This window comes from Elaeis guineensis, chromosome 5 (assembly GCF_000442705.2).
Source record: "Elaeis guineensis isolate ETL-2024a chromosome 5, EG11, whole genome shotgun sequence".
NCBI lineage: Eukaryota > Viridiplantae > Streptophyta > Magnoliopsida > Arecales > Arecaceae > Elaeis > Elaeis guineensis.
Window position 1 is genome coordinate 78,722,049 of NC_025997.2, and position 25,761 is coordinate 78,747,809.

The 25,761-nt window shown below is 42.9% G+C and overlaps 1 protein-coding gene across 20 annotated transcripts in view; it reads right to left on the reverse strand.

Moving 5' to 3' along the window:
• LOC105034850 (ABC transporter I family member 1) overlaps positions 1 to 24,506 on the reverse strand; it is a 55,730-nt gene extending 31,224 nt beyond the window's left edge. For 15 of the 20 annotated variants that reach the window (XR_012141545.1, XR_012141553.1, XR_012141552.1 and 12 more), the window contains exons 1-5: positions 24,246 to 24,477; positions 23,228 to 23,314; positions 23,053 to 23,141; positions 22,410 to 22,524; positions 1,249 to 1,997 (exon numbers count right to left, since the gene is read on the reverse strand). Coding sequence is in view for 10 of the 20 variants with exons in the window: in XM_073257975.1 (XP_073114076.1) it covers positions 1,250 to 1,924 (675 nt within the window). In the remaining 10 variants the exon portion in view is untranslated. Of the gene's footprint in view, positions 1 to 965; positions 1,998 to 22,409; positions 22,525 to 23,052; positions 23,142 to 23,227; positions 23,315 to 24,245 lie in introns of those variants that run through there. The other 5 variants (XM_073257969.1, XM_019847109.3, XM_073257970.1 and 2 more) reach the window with 5 other exon arrangements.
• Between the last annotated feature and the right edge of the window lie 1,255 nt (positions 24,507 to 25,761).

Genomic DNA, 25,761 nt, shown 5'->3' on the forward strand with positions numbered 1-25,761 from the left:
ACCATCATGAAATTCCACAATCATTGACCATAATTGAAAGCATTTTCTGCATTCAACCATTTCATGCAACATGCAGTATATGACCACCTAACTAACTAGATATTAGCCAAAACAGCTTTTGGATGTGCTTAAAGTATTGAGTTATTACATACCATTTTAGTAATATTGATTGTTAATTTACAATATAATGAATCATTGAATTACGGTAATAAGTATCATTACAAGATTCGGACCAAAAATTTTTGCAATTATATATTGATGTAAATTTTGATTTCACTTGCTATCTAGATATTAGGTTGATCCTGATGCTTGCCAATGTTTTTCAAGTGATTCTTGATAAAAATTAACAAAACATACTCAGGAAGATTTTCTTGAGTATGATTTCTTTAGGAATCAAGCATGTGATGCAAATGTTCTAGACTTTTTGTATCTTTATTATTTCGTTAGCAAATTTTTAATCATCATTCATAATTTCATAGAAATCCAGATTTCTATATCAGTAAGAAATAATTTGGTCAGTATGTTGCACACACATCCCTTAACAGGGTAGTGTTGATGCTCATGATAATTTGTACAATCTAGCACCATATGCATATATGTGATTAACTGATACAAGCATTATAAGCTGATACTAAAACCCTTGCCCAGGCCTCTGCACAAGCTGGGAGAGGAAAAAGAGGGAGCAAAAACCCATCACTCATCATGTCACAACAAGCAATGGCCCACAAGGTATGTTCTCTCACAAAGCAATGACTTAGATAATAAAATGACCCCTACCAATGCTCATGGTTTCAATATTGGAACTTCCAATATCCCTGCTAGAACATGTGCACATGCACACAACCACACAAATAACAGGACTTCGTCCATCTAAAAGATCACAAAATAAAGCAACTATTAATTTATTTACCACAGTTACCATTTCCAAACCAATACTGCATTAAACACAAAACAAATACTGCCCATCTGCACAAATAATGCTTAAAACAACACTTTGAAAGTTTAAAACAATATGTTAGAGTACAATTACAGTAATATGTTTAACTAGTACTCTAACAATAAGGGATGATTTTTGTCTAGAATAATTTTTAGTATAAAAAAACTCTCTAAATTCTAACAATCTTCAAAACAACATGGGCAGTGATAAGTGGAGATGATAATGCAACCTAACATAACTAATTGAGATACAGGTAAATTTAAATATATAGCATGACTGAAGAACATGATCAGTTTGTGATTTATGCTTACATCAGCGGACCAGATCAACTAAAGTTTTCCTCCTTGGGAACCTTTGCGGGAGCCTCAAAGACATAGCATCCTCGATCTGGATTGGTAGGTGGGTTGCCACAAAAACAATTCCACCTTTCTTCCGGTGCTCTGCGATTATATACTCCAACAGGCGGACTCCTTCATCATCCAATGCAACTGAAGGCTCATCAAGCAACCAAATGGGCCTATCTATGGCCAGCAATCTAGCCAACTGCAACCGCTTCCTCTGCCCCATAGAAAGCATTCTTGCCTTCTCATTTGCAAGCCTACCTAACCCCATGAGCTCAAGAGCCCCCATTGCTTTCCCGCATTTCCCTTCCAAGACTTCAAACCACTCAACATTGTCTAACACAGTTTGCTTATCCACTATGGCATCTTTTAACGACAGCCAGTTAAGTTGAAGCTTGTATTGTTGGAATACTCCAGGAGATGTGATGTCATGCCCATCCCAAAAGATCTCGCCAGCAGAAGGGCGGGAGAATCCAGCTAGCATGCGAAGGAAGGTTGTCTTCCCAGAGCCATTAGCACCAGTCAATACAAGAGCAGAGCCATCATGCACAGAGACATTAATATTGCGGAGGACAGTCTGAGCATTACGCATGCAGGAGACATTGTTTATGAGCATGCGTGGAAGTGGAGGTTTCAGAGGGGGCATTATATCTACCGTCACAACTCACAAGGTTAATTCTAGACTAGAACGAGCAGTTTAAGATATTCCAACAAAGAACCTACAGCAGCGCATGAGAAAGATTTTGAGTCAGCACTTCAAGTAAAATAAATAGTTCGATCAGAAAAAGAAAAGACAAAACCAATAAATGCTTCTCAAATTAATGTAAAATAGAGATAAACATGGTAGCACCTCCATAAAGCTAGTATGATATGCAATATCAACAAATTCTATGGAGTTTAGAGGTATACAAAAAATAAAATAGAGATCAATTCATTTCCCATACAAACAACAGAGATGTTCATGCTTGGCTCATTTATGAGAAATGTGTTTAAGATCAATTTACTTCCTACGTAAGCCAAGCACAAATAAGCTCTCAGGCTCTTACAGAGCCAAGCCAAGCTGCTCATAAGCAGCTCAGTTCATTTTCATCCCTAGCTAAAAACAAAGTTCCCCCCAGAGGCTCGTGTGGCAGCAGGCTTCTAAAGTGATTGATCTCAATCTCTCTACTCTCCATATGGGAGATTTTAATTGTATTATTTGCTAGCTCAAAGAAGTGTGGTGGCAAGGAATTTATGGTGGATAATGATGCTCGAGAGTCCAAGGCCTTTCATTGTGACAATGGCCTTACCTACCCTGGGGCCCAAGGCACCTGGTATAATGGTGACCTTAGATGTGCTTGGATGCAAGAGCGAAATAGTGAATTGATCGAGCTATGGTAACTAGGGGAAGGATTGCTTTAGTCCCTAAAGATCAGGTTTGCCATCTTCCCCATATTGCCTTTTATCATTGTGCTTTAATGCATTCGATCAAATATATAAAATTAATTCTAATCCTTTTCATTTCAAAAAGTTCTAGCTCTGGTACAAGGACATGGCAGAAATGATTCATGCGGCATGGAATTATCAAAGTCACCAGTCTACATCTATTCAGATTTTATTATTTCAAAATCATTGAGTTCAGCTCTCGGAACCTAAAACAGAGAGATGGTCGGCAACATTTTTCAATGAACCTAGGAACTTCAGAATCGGATCCTTCCCTTCAACAAAAAGAGACTGAGCAGGATCATCCACCTTAAGAAGCTCACTTCACCTTGAAGAACCTTATCAACAAGGATGGTCAAACAGTCTTGAACTGCTTGATTCAGGGGCATACCGAAGAAAACCGGTCGATTACTAGGATGAGACAGCCTATCAAGTTGGTTTATGCCGTGAATCAGCCTGAACCCAAACAGTGCAAAATTGCTCGGTTTCGCTCGGTTCGAGCATTCTGCAGCCCATATCATCACAATAATTGGAGAGGTGATGCAGAGAAGGCCTCCTATGCCTTCTCTACCTCTTCTTCAATTTTTTCAAGAAGAAAAGAGGGTATTTTCCATTTTTACCAGATTTGAGACCAAATCCCTGATTCTTAAAGTATAATCCCATCCACTCTTCCCATTCCCTTTCTTCTTTTAATGCCAAAAATTGGCCCAAAAAAAGGAAAAATAAGGGAAGGTTATACCAAAATTAATGTCTAATTGCACTATTCCTCTGCATGCAATCGATCAACTAGGGAGGGTCTTTAAATATTTCCTCTGGGGTCACTCTACCTGCACTAGGAAGCTTCACCTGATTCCTTGGGATAGCGTCTGGCAATCTCATTATTCAAGAGGTCTTGGGCTTCAAGCTTTAAGACCTACGTCATTAGCTCTTCTAGGAAAGCAACCAGATAGCTTATTCTTCATCCAACTTCTCTTTGGGCCAAAGTCTTCGTTGCAAATTTCTTTGCTCTTGGAGTGAGTATAAACCCGCACCCCCCCCCCCCCCCCCCCCCCCCCCCGGCAGAGTTCTTTTGCTATCTAGAGTGATGCCGGATAGAGGACTAAAGCTATAATGCATGACTTCATTTGGATCACTAATAATGGGAACCCAATTAGTTTTCTTGGTCATCCTTGGATTGATATGGATCAAAGCCCAGTTATTGAAAATGGAAGCTATTGATGTGTCAGATAGGCTGGCCAATCCTAATAAAATTAGTTTTCTTGGTCATCCTTGGATTGATATGGAATCGAAGCCCACTTATTGAATATGGAAAGTATTGATGTGTCAGATAGGGTGGCCAATCCTAATACAATTAGTTTTCTTGGTCATCCTTGGATTGATATGGAATCGAAGCTCACTTATTAAATATGGAAGCTATTGATGTGTCAGATAGGGTGGCCAATTAGGATTGGGATCCTCTCCAGTATTGACTTGGACTAGAGAGGGCCAGCTTTCCCATCACGGTGGATGTCCTTCATTGGTATGATGACCATGATTGGATGGGATCCACCAGTGTGCTACCCCATGTGTTGCATCAAGCCCCACCAAATCATGGTCGTCGCGCTAATCATGGATGACCATGATTGGAAGACATATCTTTTCTAGTCCCAGTCCAGATTGGAGCAGATGTAAATCTAGCCAATTATATTACTACAAACAAGGTGTGAGACTAAACTTTCTTGCATTCTTCAACAACAACATGTCGGTATTGTTCAAGGTTCATCGAACCAGTACCAGCCGATGACTGGTTCGATATGGTACCAGTACGAGCAGAGGTGTACTAAAGACAAGATTGAAAGAAGGGAAAAGAGGGAGAAACCTAATACCTTGGAAGTAGAACCAGGGGGAAGAGAAGACAAAGGGGAGACAGAGGGAGAGGGGGAAGAGGAAGGAGAGGGAGAGGGGGGGAAGAAAGCAAGAGAGTGGTATATACCATGGAAAAGATATTGACATCAATGTTGCTCGAGGGAAACAATGATGTCAGCATCAATTGAGGACTCAAGAGCCATGGGAGAGGATGTCAACATCGGCGTCAATAGAGAGGAGTCCATTTGAATCGTCGATTGAGGGAGATAGTGTCGACATCCACATTCATTGACATAGATCATGAAAGAAAGATTGTCAGGAGAGAGAGGAAGATCATGGAGAGAGAGAGAGAAGAATCGAAAACGAGAGGAAGAGCCGGAGAGAAGCTTCAAGAGGCCCCTCGCGTGCTCACCACATGCTCATTTTATACATTAAAAAAATGAAAAAACAAAAGAGTTTAACCTTGCTAGTTACTACCTGAACCATCTGATTCAGCACAGTTTGGCAAACCTTGATATTGTTGCTTCCATTCCTATTTAGGGCTGGCAAAATATGATCCGACCCGTCAATCCGACTCATGTTCGACCCGCCATAAACAAGTTTGGATTTAGGCTAAACGGATTTGAGTCATAAATGGGTCGACCCGTTTAACCCGTTTAATAATTGGATCGAATTTGGGCTTTAAATATCTGACCCATTTAACCTGTTTAATATTTAGGTCGGATTGAGTCAGATAACTCATTTAATCTGTTTAACCTATTTCTGACCCATTTAACTCCACCTGTTTAACCTGTTTAACCCATTTAAGATCCGTTTAACCTGTTTCACCTATTTCTGACCCATTTAACCCGATCTGTTTAATCTGTTTAACCCGTTTAATCTGTTTAACCCGTTTAACCTAATTTGATCTATTTAATAAATGGATTAAATGGATCAGATCGCATTACCTGTTTAATAAATAAGTCAAGTTCAAGTTTGAATTTTTGACCCATTTAATAAACAAATCGGGTTTGGGTTGACGATTTTCTAAACCGACCCGCATTGACCCGACCTGTTTATGACCCGACCCGACCCGATTGCCACCCCTATTCCTATTCCAATTAGTGATTGGAAAGAGCAGCTCTGTTAGGGCAAAGGGCATAATTTCATAATCATACTCTAAAAAGCTTGTAGCAATATCACTCGACTTATCTTCTCCTCTTGTAGTTAGTTGAGTTTCGAAGACGATAGTGGTTCTAAGAATGGAATTCCATACCGGTATGAACCGGCCAGTACACTCCATACCGAACCGGATCGGCCAGAAGCCGATCCGGTTTGGCCCAACCATTCGGAAAATGCCCCAAACCGCACCCAACTAGTCGATTCAGTGCGATATGACCCGAACCACACGAAACCGCACAATTCGGGCCAATTCAACTCAGTTCGACCCCAAACCGAGCTGCACATGGGGGGTGGGGGTTGGGGTGGGGTGTCTGGAATCTCTGGATAGATGGCCTTTCGAAGAAAAGGTAGAGAAGCATTTGCTTCTCTATCTTTCGTTCGTTTGGTTTGGAGCCGAAGAGAAAAAAAAGGGAAACCACCCCAACAATCCGAAATTTTTGTAATTTCATCAAGGAATCAACATATTTCAATCGGATTCAAGGTAATCCAATATTTCCTCACTCAATTATTTTTTTTATTTTTGTGGCCCGAAAAATGGCAACAAATAGAAAAATAGAAAAAAATTATGTCAAAATTTTTTATTTTGGTATGATTTCTTTATATGTTGTACATCTTTGGATGATCTACACAATGACACTAAAATCATTAATTTTTATTAATTATATTTTTTAAAAAAATTAAAAATATATTTTTAGAATAAAAAATTATTTAAAAAATAAAATTCAAAAAGTAACTGTAAAATCAGAATATTGTTTAGAATGATTCAAGCTACTTTCACTATAAAATTGATATTCAATTGTGAAAATTTTGATGTATGATGCGCATAATAGCTTAGGCCTAATTTTGAATAAAATTAAAAAATAAATAGCCTTTAACACATATTCATGGGCTTATAAAAAATATATGTAGCATCCATGATATATTTCTACCTGGATATAAGTTCAAATAAATTTTTAAAATTTTTGAAATTAAAAAATATTTTTAAATTAATTAAATAAAAATATAATTAATTTAAAAATATATATATAATCAGTAATACATTTTAGCTAATTCAGACGTATTATTTGAAGCATAAAATATTTTTTTGAATTTATGAGATTTAAAATTATTTTTCAGTACAGAACAATTAGATATCAATAAAAGTTATGAAAAATTAGAAGTACAAAATATATTATTCAAATATATTTTTGGAGATTTAAAAATTAGATTTTTTTTTTAAGATGACAAAATTTTGTTATTTTTATGTCCTGTTGGATATAAAATACCCCCAGCCGAAGTTCGTAAAAGGCCGACCCTCCATGGGCTCTTCCGGCTTCCGACCTTGTGCGATGTCTTTCTAAACTCCCCCGACTGTCCGAGCTTCCATAATGTCATCCGGACTTCTCCGATAATGAGCTCCCCCATTCATCAACCAGACTGCTTCAAATGCTCTCCGGACTTCATTATCAGCCGACTTTCTACAGTAATCGACTATCCTCTGAATCTCTTCCAGACTTCTTCCTGCCACGAGCGACTTTACTCCGAACTTCTTCCGGACTTCGTCAATGTCCGAGCTTCCCCAACAGCAGGACTTCTATAGTAACCAAACTCCATCCAAGTTCCTTCTTCCGACGGTCGACCGCCTTCCGGATTTCATCCGGACTCCTACAAGAGCCGGACTCCATCCGAACTTCTACAGTGGATGGATCACAGAGGAGTTACTCCTACAACGGACAGGCTCCACCAGCCGGATCTCTACTCCAAACTTCTTTTGGACTTCGTCAATGATCGAGCTTCTCCAGCAGCGGGACTTCTACAATAAGAAGTCTCCATCCGAGCTTCCACGACAACTGATCTTCGTCCGAGCTTCTACAATAATCAGACTTCATCCAGACTCCAATAAGAGCCGGACTCCGTCCGAACTTATACAACAGAATAGAATCCCGAACTCCTCCAACATTCGACCTTCCACAATGTCCTCAAGACTCCTCCAGCGGACGAACCTCCACAACGCCATCCGAACTCCACTGTCGGTCGACCCTCTGCCGAATTCCTCATGAAACCGGATCTCTCCGGCGGACGGTCCTCAGACGAGCTTCCACATCAGGCAAATTCCAGACGGACTTCTCTAGCAATCGGACTCCTGCCGGACTTCTCCAATAGAAAGTCTCCGTCTGAGCTTCTACAGCAGATGACTTCCGCCTGCAGCATCAGCGCCCAAGGCACCCGACAATAGTGGACTCGTCAGCAACCTCGGAAACATCCGAGCCTCTCTTAGATTGCTAAGATAGAGAGCCAGTCCGCTCCTTCAGCCGTCCAGCCCGAACTCTCCGGCAAGTCACGACAACGGACACCACTCCACTCTCTGTAACAGATTCCACGTGGCCCCACCATTCTCTGGCAAGTTGCGACAACGGACACCACTCCACTCTCCATAACAAACTCTACGTGGCCCTGAACGGCCCCCTGACGCCACTACTCTCCGTAACAAACTCCGCGTGACTCCGAACGACCCACTACCAGGTAGTTACAGACGTCGTTGTCAATCAGTTACGCTCTCCGTCTATAAAAAGAGCCTCCCAAATACGTTCTTCTCTAAGCTCTAAACTCTATCTCGAAACTCTGCTAAAATCCCATTCGAGTGCTCCATTTCTGTTGAGGTAGAGTACTGACTTGAGCGTCGGAGGGTCTTGCCGGAGCACCCCCAACTCCGATTTAGACTTTCTTTGCAGGTTCCGGCGGCGACTGCATTCCCCTCGACTCCAACTTCTCCGGCGTCGGCAGAATTCTGCACCAACAAAATTGGCGCTAGAGGAAGGGTGCTGTGTCTTCGTAGGACCCTTGTTCTTAAAGGAGTACTCAACGAGACTGTCTCCGGTCATATTCTTCAACATCTTCTCCTTCTCCTACCAGATCTCTACCTGATGCCTCTCCGAAAAGCATCCACCAGGCAATCCACGGCCTCCGCGGCCAGATCTCAGCGAGATCCGCAAGCTCCGACCTCGTCTCCAGTTTTCCAGGCTCCTCCTCCAGCAACGGCAGTCGGCATGAAGCAGTTCGACTTGCTGGTTCAGTAGGTCAGGGACCTCACCAAAGCCGTGCAGGCCATACAGCAGCAGCTGCAGCAGCCGCAGGCATCTGTGCGGCTGGAAAGAGCATCGTCGGAGTTCCAAAATCCGACGACCGGACGGGCCACTTGGGCCAGTCGCCCTGTCTTCCTCGAAAAAGGGAAGCAGAGGGCAGAGAGCCCTCCGTCTGATCACGATTCCACCCCCGGAGGGTCCCTACCTCCGTTCTGCCAGAAGATCCTCGAGACTCGCAGTCGAGAGGATCTCCTGGATCAAAGGTTCCAGGAGATGAACCGACGGATCGAAGAGCTCCGCCATGCTCCCCTTGCTTACGGTGAAGACATTTGTACTGACCCTCCTTTCTCTCAAATGATTATGCAGGAATCAATCCCGCCAAACTTCAAGCTCCCCCAATTTGAAAGCTACGACGGGACCTCGGATCCGATCGACCACCTGGAGGCCTTCCGAACAATGATGCTGCTCCATGGCGTACCAGATGCCATCCTATGCCGAGTTTTCCCATCTACCTCGAAGGGAGCAGCAAGAAATTGGTACTCGCACTGAAGCCGGGTACTATCTTCTCCTTTGATCAGATGAGCCACCAGTTTGTTGTTCATTTCGTCAGTAGCCGGCGTCCCCGGAGAGGTTCGGAGTCCCTCATCAACATCAAGCAAAAGGAGGGAGAATCCATTCGAACTTACGTTAATCGTTTTAACGACGCCGCATTGGAGGTCCGAAACTTGGACCAGTCAGTTGCAATGGCCGCCCTGAAGAACGGTCTTCAAAAGAACGATCTTCTGTTTTCCCTAAAAAAGAAGTATCCCAGGGACTTCGCTGATCTGCTGGCTTGGGCCGAAAGATATGCCCGAGCAGAGGAAGCCTTCAAGCTGAAGGACGAGGAGGCCGCGAAGGAGCGGCAGGCGGGTGACTCCAGCAAGTCCGCAGTTAAAAAAAGGCCGAGTGAAGCTCAGCCACATTCTCAAACTCTCCCCGGACACAAGCGTGTCCGAACTCCTCCCCAGGCTCGTAGGCAGAAAAGCCCGAACCGTAGAGTTCGACGGAGCTCTCCCCCATGAAGGTTCCACAGCTACGCCCCTCTCAATGCTCCAAAAGCCCAAGTGCTGATGGAGGTCAGGGAGCAGCTACCAAAGCCGGAAAGAATGCGCACACACCTCGGGAAGCACAACCCTAACTAGTTCTGCTTCTATCATCGTGACCACAGCCACGACACGGAGGAGTGCATTCAGCTCCGAGACGAGATCGAGGAGCTCATCAGACGAGGTCGGCTCGACAGATTCATCCGACGTCGGCCTGAGGGTAGGGAAGATCGATCGAGGGCCCTACCACAGCCAGAGCCGCCAAGGAGGGAAGAACAACCTGAAGATCGGCCTCCAATTGGGATCATCAACACCATCTCTGGAGGATCCCGACGGGGAGCAGACCTTCCGCGACCATGGAACTCAGAAAATCTGAGTGTATTACCAATAACTTTGCCTTAAATAAAAGTTTCATATTTGCATATCTTTTCTTTTGGTATGAGCTTGTAACGACAGGGAGTAGCTCCTTCAGACAATCGAAATTAAGCGTCAGGAACAAGAGGAGGACCTCGTCCTGACACAAACGAAGGCCCGGTTATTTAGAGACCGGATGGGGGAAGAGGCCCTCGCAACGGCCCTTATGCGCCCCCACAGCCACGTTAGGAACAGGAGGAGAACCTCGTCCTAACATGAGCAAAGTCGAAAGCCCAGTTATTTAGAGACCGGATGGGGGAAGAGACCCTTGCAACGGCCCTTATGTGCCCCCACAGCCATGTTAAGAACAAGAGGAGAACCTCGTCCTAACATGAGCAAAGTCGAAGGTCCGATTATTTAGAGACCGGATGGGGGGAGAGGCCCTTGCAACGGCCCTTATGCGCCCCCACAGCCCTGTTAGGAACAGGAGGAAAATCTCATCCTAACATAAGCTGAAATTGACTGTGTCGGAAATAGGAGGACCTCATCCTGACACAAACGAAGATATGGTCGTTTAAGACTGGATGAGGAGAAGAGCCCCCTCAACGACTCTTCTACACCCCTACAATCCCGTTAGGAGCAGAGGGAAAACCCTCGCCCAAACATAAAAAAAAAAAGGAGAGAAAAAGAGAAAGCGATGAGCCACGCCAGAGATAAGGAAAAAATGAACTATACCAATGACGCAAAGGACCTCGTCTCAACGAGGAAGGAGACTCTTGTCAAAAACCCTCAATCTCTAAGGGGGAACCCAACACTGGCCGGAGAAAACAGACTTCCTCAAGGTAACGAGAAGTTCGGACCCCCAAACTCGAGCACCGAGAGGAAGTGTCAAACTCGAATGGCCTCGAAGAGACCTTCGATCATAAACAAAAAGGGCAAATCAACATGACGATGATCCGAAACCTTCTAGCAACGTCGACATCGAATAAGGCAAAAGATAAAAGAAGCTCGGTAAACAACAACTCGAAGTAAGAATAGACAAGATAATGAAAAAATTCCTTTTCATTTCATTAGTAAAGTGCGCATTACAAAGCCTTTGAAGGCAACAAAAAAAATGACAAGAAAAGAAAAGAATACATGGAAGAACAAAAGGTAAAAGAGGCTCTAGGGAAGCTCGACTTCTTCCGACTTCGAACTCTCGGTTCCAGCCATCATCAGGGATCGCTTTAAGTTCTCAACTTCTTCTTCTAGTTCTTTCTTTCTTAACAGCATCTCCCGATACACTTGGTGGAATCGCCGACTCTCGTCCTCCGACTCCCGAAGCCTCTTCCTCAGAACTTCGGACTCCGCCTCGGCATCCTTGACCGCCTGCTGCTCATAGGCCAGCTGAATCTTCAGCCGCTGCAGTTCGGCCTTCTCCTGCCCAAGGGCCATGGACAGTTCTTCCATGGTCCCCCTCAAGGGAGCTGATCTTGGAAGCCTATGTCCAAGATCGATCGCTGGCGCATTTTCAGAGTTCCTCAAGCTCCTTCACGAAGTCAGTCTTCCTCCGGGTGTAATCCATGAAGCCCTTTTTGTGGAGGTCCCGAAAGCGAGTAGCCTCTGCAGTGGCTTCCGAATGGCTCTTCCTCAGCCGGGGAAGAGCTTCGGCAGGGCACTGTTGTTGGGAGACAAAAGCGTCACAACACGAATCAGTGCAAAAAAATAAAAAAGAAGAAAAAGGATGCAGAATAAGAAAAAGGAGCTCTCTGTAAAGAAGAATCCGATTTCATTGATTAAATAGTTCTTAAGTACAAAAAAATGAGAAAAAATCACAACAAAGGGAAAAAATACAAAATTAGAGGTTTCGGACCTCTGAAGCAGAAGTAGAGGAGCTCGACGCCCCCAGAAGGTCGGTCGTGGCAGCCACGGCAGTCGAAGAAGTTCCGGCTGGAGGAAGACCAGCAGCGGCTTCAGAAGGTCCGACTTCATCATCGGACGCCTCATCCAGGAAGCTGAGATCCAGTTCAGGAAACTTCCTGACCACCTTCCCCTGACAAAGCTCGAAGCCCTTGATGTAGGCGACCTGGCCGAACTAGACCTTCAGATCCCTCATCTTGGAGGAGGTTTTGAACTCCTCCACTGCCCGGACCATTGCAGTCATTATTGCACCGTACCTAGAACAACGCTCCAGTGGGAATTCCGAAAAAAATTTTTCAGATCGCCTCAACTTGAAAAGACTTCAGCACCAGCGCGCCAAACGCCAAAATATCTGAAAACAATCGAGTACAAAAATCGAGAAAGGCAACTTCGACTATGAAAGTTTCTCTGTACTTCATTCAGAACCCGAACTCGAAAGTGGGGGGACTGGTGTTGGGTATAAAATACTCCCAGTCGAAGATCGTAAAAGGCCAACCCTCCATGGGCTCTTCCGGCTTCCGACCTTGTGCGATGTCTTTCTAAACTCCCCCGACTGTCCGAGCTTCCATAATGCCATCCGAACTTCTCCGATAATGAGCTCCCCCATTCATCTACCGGACTGCTTCAAATACTCTCCGGACTTCATTATCAGCCGACTTTCTACAGTGATCGACTACCCTCTGAATCTCTTCCAGACTTCTTCCTACCACGAGCGACTTTACTCCGAACTTCTTCCGGACTTCATCAATGTCCGAGCTTCTCCAACAGCAGAACTTCTACAGTAACCAGACTCCATCCAAGTTCCTCTGGCGGTCGACCGCCTTTCGAATTTCATCCGAGCTCCTACAAGAGCCGGACTCCGTCCGAACTTCTACAGTAGATGGATCACAGACGAACTCCTACAACGGACAGGCTCCACCAGCCGGATCTCTACTCCGAACTTCTTCCGGATTTCGTCAATGACCGAGCTTCTCCAGCAGCGAGACTTCTACAATTAAAAATCTCCATCCGAGCTTCCACGATAACTGGTCTTCGTCCAAGCTTCTACAATAATCGGACTTTATCCAGACTCCAATAAGAGCCGGACTCCGTTCGAACTTCTACAACAGAATGGAATTCTGGACTCCTCCAACGTTCGACCTTCCACAGTGTCCTCAAGACTCCTCCAGCGGACGAACCTCCACAACGCCATCCGAACTCCACTGTCGGTCGACCCTCTGTCGGATTCCTCATGAAACCGGACTTCTCCGACGAACGGTCCTCAAACGAGCTTCCACATCAGGCAAATTCCAGACGGACTTCTTTAGCAATCGGACTCCTGCCGGACTTCTCCAACAGAAAGTTTCCGTCCGAGCTTCTACAGCAGATGACTTCCGCCTGCAGCATCAGCGCCCAAGGCACCCGACAATAGTGGACTTGTCAGCAACCTCGGAAACATCCGAACCTCTCTTAGATTGCTAAGACAGAAAGCCAATCTGCACCTTCAGCCGTCCAGTCCGAACTCTCCGACAAGTCGTGACAACAGACAGCGCTCCACTCTCTGTAACAGATTCCACGTGGCCTCACCACTCTCTGGTAAATCACGACAACAGACGCCACTCCACTCCATAACAAACTCCACGTGGCCCTGAACGGCCCCCTGACGCCACTACTCTTTGTAACAAACTCCGCATGGCCCCGAACGGCCCACTACCAGGCAGTTACAGACGTCGCTGTCAATCAGTTACGCTCTCCGTCTATAAAAGAGACCCCAGATACGTTCTTCTCTAAGCTCTAAACTCTATCTCGAAACTCTGCTAAAATCCCATTCGAGTGCTCCATTTCTGTTGAGGCAGAGTACTGACTTGAGCGTCGGAGGGTCTTGCCAAAGCACCCCCAACTCTGATTTAGACTTTCTTTGCAGGTCCCGACGGCGACCGCGATCCCCTCGACTCCAGCTTCTCCGGTGTCGGCGGAATTCTGCACCAACATGTACTATTAAATTGACGTGCTTTGTTAAATTTGTAAAAATCCATTGAATAAGAAAGATTTAAAGCGTAACATTGGTTGGGATCATGGTGAAATACTCTCAACTTGACACAATTGAAAATGCAAATGGTGCAATACAGAGTTCAAGGAGAGATGACTAGATCGGAGCATCACTTGACTGGTGGTTACCCCAATATAGCCACATGTCAAAAATACCCCCAAAAGGTCCGACAGTTGATGAAAAAGTACTTCGCTGATTTTAAAATAATAAAAGAGATGACAAAATAGAAGAGAATAGAGGCAGACTGCCGAACTGCAAAGCCACCTTCCTATCACTCTAAAGAGTCAGAGAAGGCCTCCCCTCCAAATGATGAGAAGGCACAAATTGAGATGCCATTCAGGCAAGTCTGAATGACCAGTACCAACTGAACAAGATGGCCAAGTATAGAGAACGATTTGGACCGTCATGCTATGAATCGGGGTCCGACTTTGGACCGCTGGGGGAGAGTTCAAGTTCAGAAGGACCTCCTCAGTCAAGGAGACCATCAGTAGAGGCAAACACAGTATCTCATCTATGGTGGGGGCTTTTGACAGTAGGAGATCCTCCAAAGAGATTCTAACAGGAGCTACCATCCATGATTTAAATCTACAAATTTTTTTCACTAAAGATTCAAAACAGCAAAGGATTGATAATATACTAATGAAAGATAAGAAGAAAGATATGTTGCGAGCTATTGGATCATGGTTTCATCTAAACTATATTTCAGTGAATGCAGCAGGCAATACTTACTATCAATCTGTCATTTTAACTATACAAGCTGCCGGTCTGAGTGTATATCCTTTAAGATCTAGGGACATCTATGATGAGCTTCTTGATAATAATAAGGAGCTGCAAAGATAGACATCTTCTTACAATAATAAATGGCCTACATACGAGACTGAGATGATGTGTGATTGTTGGACCGATCCTACCAAATAAAGCATTATCAACTTCTTCATATATTGTGATGAAAAATATTTTTTTTCGCAAGTCAATTAATGCTTCAAATAAGATGCACGATGCTGCATACATCCTTGACTGACAGAGGAAGTGATTGATCAGGTAGGAGAGCAAAATATCATGCAGATCATCACAGATAATGAACCGCAGTATAAGAATGCTGGAGAGTTGCTGATGGAGCAACAACCACATATTTAATGGACCCTATATGCTACACATTGCATCGACCTCATATTGATAGATATTGGGAAGCTTCGTAGGATGCAGCAGGCAGTGAACTCCGTCTAGACTATTACTAGATTCATCTATAATCATACATGGATCCTGTCATTGATGCAGATATATACTAGGAGAAAATCTTGAGATCCGATGTCACACGATTTACTACAAACTACATAACACTTAATAGCCTTCTGGAGAAGAAAGTAGCCTTGCGTCAGATGTTTGTCAATGCCAAATAGCAGGAGAGTAGATATGCGAAGGCTGGCACTGAGGAAAGTTATGTGAAGAACATGATGACAAGTCAGTCATTCTGGCAATAGACCGATAAGATAGTGAAGACTATCAAGCCGTTATACAAGGTATTTCTGACCGTGGGCAGCAAAAGATATCCCAAGATGGGCTTCTTATATCACACAATGAAAAGGATAAAAAAATAGATCAGTGAGATAGATCCGAAATATGCTCAGGAATACATCAAAATTATTGAGCGACAATGGAATTACTAGATGAATAGAAATTTGCATCAGTAAGTAAACACGAAATCAAAAATTCTCTAAAAATTTTTCTTCTCTTGGACTCGTATAAATTTATTTAATCATTTATGAAATTTATCTGCAACATACTCTCTGAATCTGATGTTCCAGTACAATATACCTAAGATAGATGTGGATAACGAGTTTTTGACTGCTCTCCGTAATATGATATATAAGATAGTGCCCGATCCAGAAATTGCATTTGTGTCCAGAAAAAGTGTGTTAAGTTAACTGAGGTGTGACACACCATTTAACTGAATTTGATCTGCAATCAAAATCATATTCGCTAACTTATTAAATATATTTTTCACAGATGAAACAATTTAGAAAGGGAATAGACAGCTTTAGAGTCTCATCGGCTGTCATAAGCAAAAAAAGGTTGAATCTAAATAAATTAGACATCAATAACAATAAGACTTTATTGGCATTACATACCTATTAATTTTATATAATTTGATACATAATTTTGCTTAATATTTTTGTGACTGAATGGTCGATTCATTTTGGACAGTCCACAGATAATTTGAAAGGTGTGGTTATCCGCATTCTTTTCCAAACAGTCTCCTCTAGTGGTTGTGAGTGCAATTGGTCAATTTTCGCCCTCATCTACAGCAAGCAAAATCATCTGACACAAAAGCACCTCACGATCTTGTATACATTCACTATAATCTGAAGTTGAAACTAAAATGCATCTAGGAGGAAGTACAGCTGAAGGAGATGAATCCAACGATAGATGATTATGATGTTGATGACAAAGATCCGATGATCGGATGGCTTGCAGGCCAATAGCAGGAGCCGGAGCTTGATGAGTCGAGATCCCCTCCACGACCAACCAATTTGGGGGAGATTAAAGTAGATCCAGGGCCATGGATAAATTGAAATATTCCACATAAGATTTCAACTGATCAGCCACAACCTGAGGAGCCATAAAAGAGCCATTCATCATGTGACTCCATGTCTGAGACATCCTCCTAGAGATTTGAGCGATAACTGTTAAGACGAGGCCAATCATCTCAAGAAGAAAAAAGACATCCATCCTTCCAAGCACAGCAAAGTCAGTCATAGAGGGGCACGAGAGGAAGTCAAGCAACTGCTCAGCAAAAAGACAAAGAAAGATAGTTGCAGCTTCGTCAAGCATGGAGTTAGCTCACTCAGATAGTTGCAGCCTTATCGGTATATTTCGATGGCCCCTTCATAGCCGTACCATCAACCCGAGGATACCTCTTAAAGCCAAAGCTTGAACAAGAGATCTGAGATGTTTTACAATCTAGAAAGGATGTCTTATGGGATGAACATTCAGAACTACAATGCTGCTTGATTAGAGGGGCGGTCTAAGTATGCGAATAATCCAGATATCTACATGCATTATAGACATTTGACAAGATATTAGATCAGTAAAGATCTTGAAGTTAGTACATTATTCTTTATAATTAGTACTTTAAATATATTTAATGCATTATTTTAGATTTTTTTTATTTTATTTTAGAGTGATAGAACCATTATATGATATAAATGAACATTAATTTGGATCTAAAATAATTCAAAAATTCAAAAAAATTGATTGGATTCAAAAAAAATGAAAAAAAATTGTGCCGATACGGAATCGACACACCAAGCCATACCGACACTCGATACGATATGGTACCGGTACCGTACCGATCAAGAACCGATACAGATACCAGTTCCAAAAACCTTGATCCAAGGGTCAAGATCTTTTTCTTGAAGAAACTATGTGGGCTGTGACTTCCTTGTAAGCAAATTCCAATCACTATAAGATTACTCCCCCTAACCAATGTAATTGTGATAACGTACACGCGCACTCTAGAAGATATGGAACATGTTATTATCAGCCCCCACTCTAGACGATGCTACTTGGGTTAAGATGGGAAAAAGAAAATTTAAACATCAAAATTCTTGCAGCTCTTCCTTGAACAAGTTACCTATCTATCCAATGGTTGTTCCAAGTCAAACGTCCAAACTATGCTTTGCTACATAGCATGGCTGTTACAGATCTCCAAAATTGACCATCTTCCAACCATCAAGAACCCAAATTCAGATAGCTGGAAAGGCTTGCTGGCTGACTTCAAAGTATAAAGGCTAAATATCAATGGAGCTCCATCCCCAATCTGAGGCACTGGGGCTCCCATGGCCCTCTGGGTCCTTGTTCAACATTGATTTGTTAGCAGCCCCCTCACCTTGGGCTGATTAAGCTCAACTTTGATGGATCTGTCTATCCAAACTTGGCAGGAGTTGTGTTCCTCCTCAAAGATTCACAAAGCAGACCAATTCATGTTAGGGGTAGAATGTTTAATGATGACACTGTTCCTGAGCCAAAGCTCCAAACTGCTTGGGAAGGTATCACTGTAGCCATCCCATTCTATGCTTTTAAGTATCAATGGGTGGAGGGAGATTCTTATACAGTTGTTGTGTGGATTCATTGTTCTACATCATGGCCTACCAAGGCCAACATGCTTCTTCACGAAGGTCCTCATTCAGTCCTACTCCTTCTGGCAATCCACAATTATTGGGAAGGCAGTTAGTCAACTGATTTGTCGGCCATGAAGTCTGCTTCATCTAATTTTTTGCCATCTCTACATATTCATTTTCTTCTTCATTAAAAGCTAATTGCATGAGATATTTGTTCAGTAAAAATTAGGCTTGCTCTAGGCTCATTTCCAACAGAGGGAAAAAACACTCTCTTTGGAGTCAAAGGATTATATCACAATTAATATGTACGTATATGGTCATGTCTCATATCCAAGATTTTTAAGATCACCATGTCGGACACTTTAGAACATTCGTGCCCTCTGTTCGGATAACACTGTTAGGGTTAAAAACCCAGACAACCTAACCCAACATTGAACGATACCTAATTGTTCATAGTAACACTATTTAGGACTCCTAATTTCATGGAAACACACATCTCTAGAGCTTCTAATCTAATGGACTTCCTTTTCCACCAGGTAAATTTAATTATTGACTGTAGTGTAGATACTCCTAGGCCAAAAGTAAGCATCATAATTAGTAAATTTAGGTTGCATTTGGCATCGCTGTCAATGTTCAGTTTTTCTGAAACTGAAAAAACCTATTTATTTTTTTTTCTTTCTGAAATCTAAAAACCAAAATCTATTTGATAACCAGTGGTTTTTTCTGTCTGAAAACTGAAAAAGGGAAAAATGAATGCTACTACAGTACGGTGATAAGAGGGTCACACGCTAGTAAGCTGCTTTTCCTTGCATACTAATAAGTTAAAAGAAACAATATGGGAAAAAATGAATTTGAACCAGGAAAGGATTGCATTACCATTTTAAATGAAATATATTGTTAATGAATACATTATATGCAGATGAAACTACCAAAAAAATCAATTGCTTTTAACTTTGGTGATTGGCATCTAATATTAGCCATTACTTCAAAATAGGTTTATTGTCTTGGCCATATTCAGGATCTAATAATTATCACTGTAAAAGTGATTCTTTGAGATATTTTTTTGATACACAGAAACAAAAATCAGAAGAATGTTATAAAGAAATTTATAACTTCTGCACAAATCTCACATTAATCAGGCAATTTCATACAATTTTAATAAAGTGCAATGCACACATAGCATACTTCCAGAAAATGCATCAATCCACAAAGATTTTTTTTGTTTAATGAAACCATTAATCTACTAAGATTTAGGGGTGAAAGTGGTATGGATAATATCTATTCGGATCTGTTTTCATATCCGAATCAATTCGGATATAGACAGAAATTTGAGAATTTGACTAATATCCGTATCCATATCTGTCAAAGAAAAATTGATATGGATATAGATAGACAATATCCAATCTATATCCGAATCTATCTGTAACCCTATATAATTTTATATGGTACTTATTAATTTTTAAGAAAAATATACAACCATATAAACATGCTATTAATTTGATTTATTATCTATTTAGTAATATTTTTTATTTTATAGTCATAAAGTTTAATTATCCAATTTATATCTGTAATTATATCCACATTCTCAGTATCTGAATTGTATCCGTATCCGTTTAAAATAAATATAGATATGAATTTTTGCATCCAAAGAATATTCCTACCCATATTTGTATTCGTCAGACAAAACAAATATGGATACGGATATGCTAGTATCCTATCCGGTTTCAGCTCTACTGAGATTACATGGCTAATTAGAAGGATGATTCAGGAAGAAGAAGAGGACAAGAAAAGGAGGAGGAGGAGAAGAAGGAGATGGAGTCGGTTACAAGTAGGGGTGGCAAAATATGATCCGATCCACATTCAATGTGCCATGAACAGGTTTGGATTTAGGCTAAAAGGGTTCGGATCGTAAACAGGTTGACCCATTTAACCCGTTTATTATTCGAATTGGATTCAAGTTTTAAGTGGCTGACCTGTTTAATCCATTTAATCGGTTTAATTTTTGGATCAGATCGAGTTGGATCAAATTAGATAACATGTTTGGACGAATAAACCTGGGGCCGGGACACGAGGTGGCCCGTTTAAAATAGTGTTTTCATCATGTATCGTGACCGAAAACTCGAAAAGACGAAAACACTTACGTGGGCCACTGTTTTGACCCTCACAATCCTTCTCTAACCCTAAGCAGCCGAACGGGCGACCAAGCGATGCCCCATTTCCTCTTCCTCTACCGCTTGCTCTTTCTCTTGGCCAACCAGGCGACGGTGCCCCATGTTGCCTCTATCACCGCCGTCTCCTCCCCTCCTTCCAGAAACAGAGCAAATGATGCACAAGCCTGATGATGGCGACCTCCTCCTGTTCTCCAAATCAGGGTGGTGGCTCATCCGAATAGCAGCTGCCCAATTGGAGCTTATAGTCTCCGCCCTTCTCTCCCTTGCCGCCCCCATCGTCGCCCTCCACGAGGACTCCAAGACCGCCCCCATTCGCATCGCCTGCACCGGCACTGCCCTCCTCCGCCACCTCGCCGTTGGCCTCCTCGAGGCTACTGGAGCCACCATGGTCCTTGTCTTCATCGTGATCACTATCATTCTACTCGGCATCAGCCTAGTCCGGCTGTGGGTCGGGGAGCCCATATCGGTGCGGCAAGCCCTTCACTTCGACTACATCGAGCCCCACCTGAGCGCCGTTGCCGCGCCCGGCGGCGCACGGAGGGGGAGGTCGGTGCCGCCGCCGCAATGCTCGGGTCTCATTCATTCTCATCATGCCCGAGTCTGATTATAATCACCGAACTGGTGTGTTTCAAGTGAATTAAACCATTATTCTTTTTTTAATTTAGGGTAGAACTATTCACTTGTAATAATCCTCCGTGAATATTGATTTTTGAATTTTCACAAATATTTATTGGTTAAATTATTATTCGAATTATGCTTCAATAGTAGAATGTCATACCCATTTAATAAACAGGTTAAACAGGTCGGATCGGATTACCTGTTTATTAAATTTGTCATGTTCATATTGTAAATTTTGATCTATTTAATAAACAGATCAGATTCAGATTTAGAATTTTCTATCTGACTTGCACTGATCCGACCCATTTATGACCAACCCGACCCGACTGCTGCCCCTACTTACAAGGAGAAAAAGGAAAGGAGGAGAAAAAAGCAGATCAATGGGTTGATGGTAGGGCTGGAATTGGACCGGCTTAGCCTAAAATTTTCCTCTAGGCCGGGCTTAGGTCCAAAAATTCTAGATAATCCAAATTTGAGCCCGACCTAAGCCCAGGCCCAAATCCTATCTGAAACCCAATCGGGCGGACCAAAATTAGCTAGTTTGGGCTAGAAACAGAGCCAACCCAATTTGGGCCGATTGGGATTGAGCATCCACTAGCAAAAGAAAACTAGGAAAATTGCATTTTTAACTATAATCAACTTTGATTTAATCCCTCATCTTCCTGCCTTTACAAATCATCAAACCTCTTTTCTTTTATGAAGAATATTAGCTCTCAATATTTGGTATCAGGTAATCAATATAAAAATTTGTTTAGCAAATCCATCAGTATCTCAGCATCTCAGTATCTCTTCCGACATTTTTTTTCTTTAGCAAGGTACAGGAGAACTGAATTTTCACCACAGAATATCATGCTTCTACGAAGATTAAGCTCTCAAAACCTACCAACTCACACCGCCACAAGTCGCACCAAAATTCCAACCGGAACCTAAAAAACCCCTCCGATCTCTCTCCGAAAAAGAGAATGAAAAGAAAAGAAAAAGAGGAGAAAAAAAATTATCAATCTATATGAGAAAAGGTCTCACCATTCAATTTTTTCCATCTTTCCTTTGTTTTCATTGATTTTTCCTATGTTTTCCACCGATTTTTCCTCTATTTGTTCGATCCTTGGGAGTTTCAATCGGGTAGGAGGCTTGGGGCGGCCGAATAGGAAGCTTAGCCAGCAAGACGATGGCTAGGATTTTGTGTTGGGTACCTATATCTATATATATTTTGCTTAAATGTTCGTATGCAAAATGCTACATGTTTTGTGTTCAAACTTTAATGAGTTTACATTGTAATATTAATGATATTTTGATTGTAATTTGAACATATATAATTTTACATATTATGCATATTTCATCTTATTTTTAATAAATGTGCGCCTCACCTTGCTCAGGCATGCACTTGCGCCTTGCGCCTAGGCTCCTGGCACCTTTTGCGTCTTGGTGCGGCTTGTGCCTTTAAAAACTTTGCTCTCAAGTGCTCTCCTTTCCCATAGATCTCTGAAAAAGATAATGAAATGAAAAGAAAAGGAAGCGAAAAGCAAAAAAAAAAAATTTCTTTGTTTTTGTTGGTTTTTCCTATGATTTCCCTGTTTTTCTCTTTATTTTTTTCCGTCCTCATGAGTCCCAATCGGGTGGGAGGCTTGGAACGGCCAAATAGGGAAGCTTAGACGATGGCTGGGTTTTTGTGTTGGGTAATTTTTTTCCTTTTTTCCTATTTTTTGTTTCCATTTCTTTCTCTTTTTTGGAGATCTATAGGAAGGGAAGCACCCGAGGGAGTTATCAAAAATATACATAATTCTCAATAAACTATGGTGAAAACTATAATAACAAAAATACCAACCATCTCTAAATGCAATAAAAAAAGAAAAACTGGCAAATAATTCTAACACAGCAAAATTGCAAATCAAAATCCCATTTTGGACGCTTGGACCGACCCCTTTCCTTTGGAATCTAACAACATTAAATTTTAATAAAAAAATAAAAAAACGGCATAGAGAAGATAGAGAGAGGGGGAGAGAGAGTTACCTTGATTGCTCCAAACCTCCCACCCAATTGAGACTCTTGAGAATGGATCTAAACTTCCCTATTGGCCGCTCTGATCGAGACTCTTAAGACTGGAAAAGGCAGAGGAAAAATTAGAGGAAAACATAGAAATAATCAACCAAGACAAAGGAAAAGTGGAAAAATTAAAAGAGAAGACCTTTTCCCATAGATTGATCAATTCTTTTTCCTTTTACGTTCTTTTTCCATTTCTCTCTTTTCCGGAGATCAGTGGGAAGGAAAGCACCTGAGGGAGATCGGAGGGGAAAGCTCACTTTCAATTTAGTGGGAATGAAAGCAGTTGTGGAGGCGGAGGAGGCGGTCGTGGTTAGGGCGGATGAGAAGAGAAGCGGCGTCGATTTTGTGGCATTCAGAGGGGGGTGGGCGCTGATGTTCTCGACGCTGGGGGGAAGGCCGGAGGCGGTGGAAGGGAAGGGGTAGAGGATGGTGCGGAGGGGCAAGCTGGCGGCGGCTGCACGATCGACGGTGGGCTAGATGAGGGCGATATTGGCCGGGGTGAGAAGGATGGTGGGAGTCGACGCCGTGGCCAGCGAAAAGTCGAGCGATGTTGACCACGTGGCCCATGACGAAGAAGTGGATAAAGAAGACCCCCCTCCATGCCTTCTGCCAGGGACGATCGGGATCCCTCGATGCTTTGTGCCAGCGGTGAACGAAGCGGAGGCTCTCCACGAGGACGCCATGGCTGCCGTGGAATCGTCCGTGCCGAGAGAGATCGCGCCATCCGCTATGGATCACAAGAGGAAGCTGGGCGATCTCGAGCCCCGCGAGGATGAAGAGGCCCCACCCAAGAAGCAGGAGGACGCGACCGATGCTCCGGCGCTGGCCACCAATGAGTCGGGGCCGGAGGTGAAGGAGATCACCGCCGATCGCGACGGGGGGCATAGGGAGGCCTGGGAAGCCTGCGAGGATTGTGTGTGTGGCATCGTTTGGGATGTCCTCGCCGGCGTCGGCGTCGGCGTCGTCGCCGACCTTTGCAGCCGCATCGGGGTGAATGCCTGGATGGGTGTTCTTGTGCGTGTTTCGGGGATGGGGAGGAGTGGGGGGCGGTGGGGGGTTTAGACGTTCGGAGAGAGAACGCAGGGGGGGATAGAGGAAGAGACGGAGAGAGAGAGAGAGGAGGAGGAGGAGGAGAAAGTGGACAAAGGGAGGGGATTTACCTGTTGGAGAGGGTGACTGCCGCCAGTGATTATCACTGGCTGTCGAGAAGCGAGGGCTGAGGGTGAAGGATCAAGGGCGTGTGCGGCATCGTTTGGGATGTCCTCGCCGGCGTCGGCGTCGGCGTCGGCGTCGGCGTCGTCGCCGGCCTTTGCAGCCGCATCGGGGTGAATGCCTGGGTGGGTGTTCTTGTGCGTGTTTCGGGGATGGGGAGGAGTGTGGGGCGGTGGGGGGTTTAGACGTTCGGAGAGAGAACGCAGGGGGGAGAAGGGAAGAGAGAGAGAGAGAGAGAGAGAGAGAAAGAGAAAGTGGACAAAGGGAGGGGATTTACCTGTTGGAGACGGTGACTGCCACCAGTGCTAATCACTGGATGTCGAGAAGCGAGGGCTGAGGGTGAAGGATCAAGGGCGCAGAAAGGAGGAGCAGAATAGAGGCGAGCGAGATTGGATGCGCATCACCCATTGTGTCAATTTTGACTGCCGAGTGGTTAGTGCGCTTCACTTTTTTTTTTTTTTTAACGGTTGATGTTGGGTAATTATACTCCCTTCTGCTATCTTCCATGGTACAGAACGTCAATTTACTACTGCATGGGCTCATCTACGAGAGGAACAATGCGGCTGCAGCCATCTGCATTCGCCCTTGGCTATGGGCCGGGCTTCTATGTATGTTTTTTATTTTTTTAACCCAAATATCGGGAGAATCATTTCCATATATACATATTTTAATCAACGTGCTCAAATATACTACTAAGTTTTTTTTTTCTCAATAAAAATATAAAATTTATAAATTTTTGAACATATATTTTTAAGTAATTAATAAAGCTCAATGTCCTTCTCCTAGCACGCATATGAAAAGGAGGGTCGCCAATAGTTGATGCCCCATCTTTCTAAGACTCTTTTTTTTATTCAATTTAAAAATTAATTAAATACTAACCGATTAAGAATTAGATTAAAAATTTATTTAATTTATTTCTCTTATTTTTGGCATAGAAATTGAAGAGAAATTGGATTCCTTCTAGGATTGGACGTGTGACTCATCATGGCTGCCCATCCTTGTGCCTATAAGAAGGGCATCCCACCTCTTGGACGCCCTAACCACAATTCCATCAGGTTTTCCACAAAAATAAAAGAGAAAAATAAGAGAAAAAAAGAAGAAAAAAGAAAGAAGAGAAGAAAAAGAGAAAAGGTTCTCTTCTTGCATCTTCTTTAAGGTCCTGTGCGAAAATAATCGTGCTGTCTTCTTCTACGATAAGATTCAATTGTTCGAAGTAGATCTGAAAGAAGCTAGCATCTCGATAATCAAAAAAGCTTCAGACTCACCTCAACTCTGTGTGGATAACTGTAGAGGCCAGGCACGTGCGTGACTTCAAATAGAACCAAGATTCGATCTAGATCCAACTTACAAGAGGATAGCGATCCTAATGTAAGTTTTTATTCTTTTTATTTCTATTTTCAAATTTATAGATCTGATTTTATCATGCATGTTCATTTTTAGATGATATTAGATGTGATCTAAGGC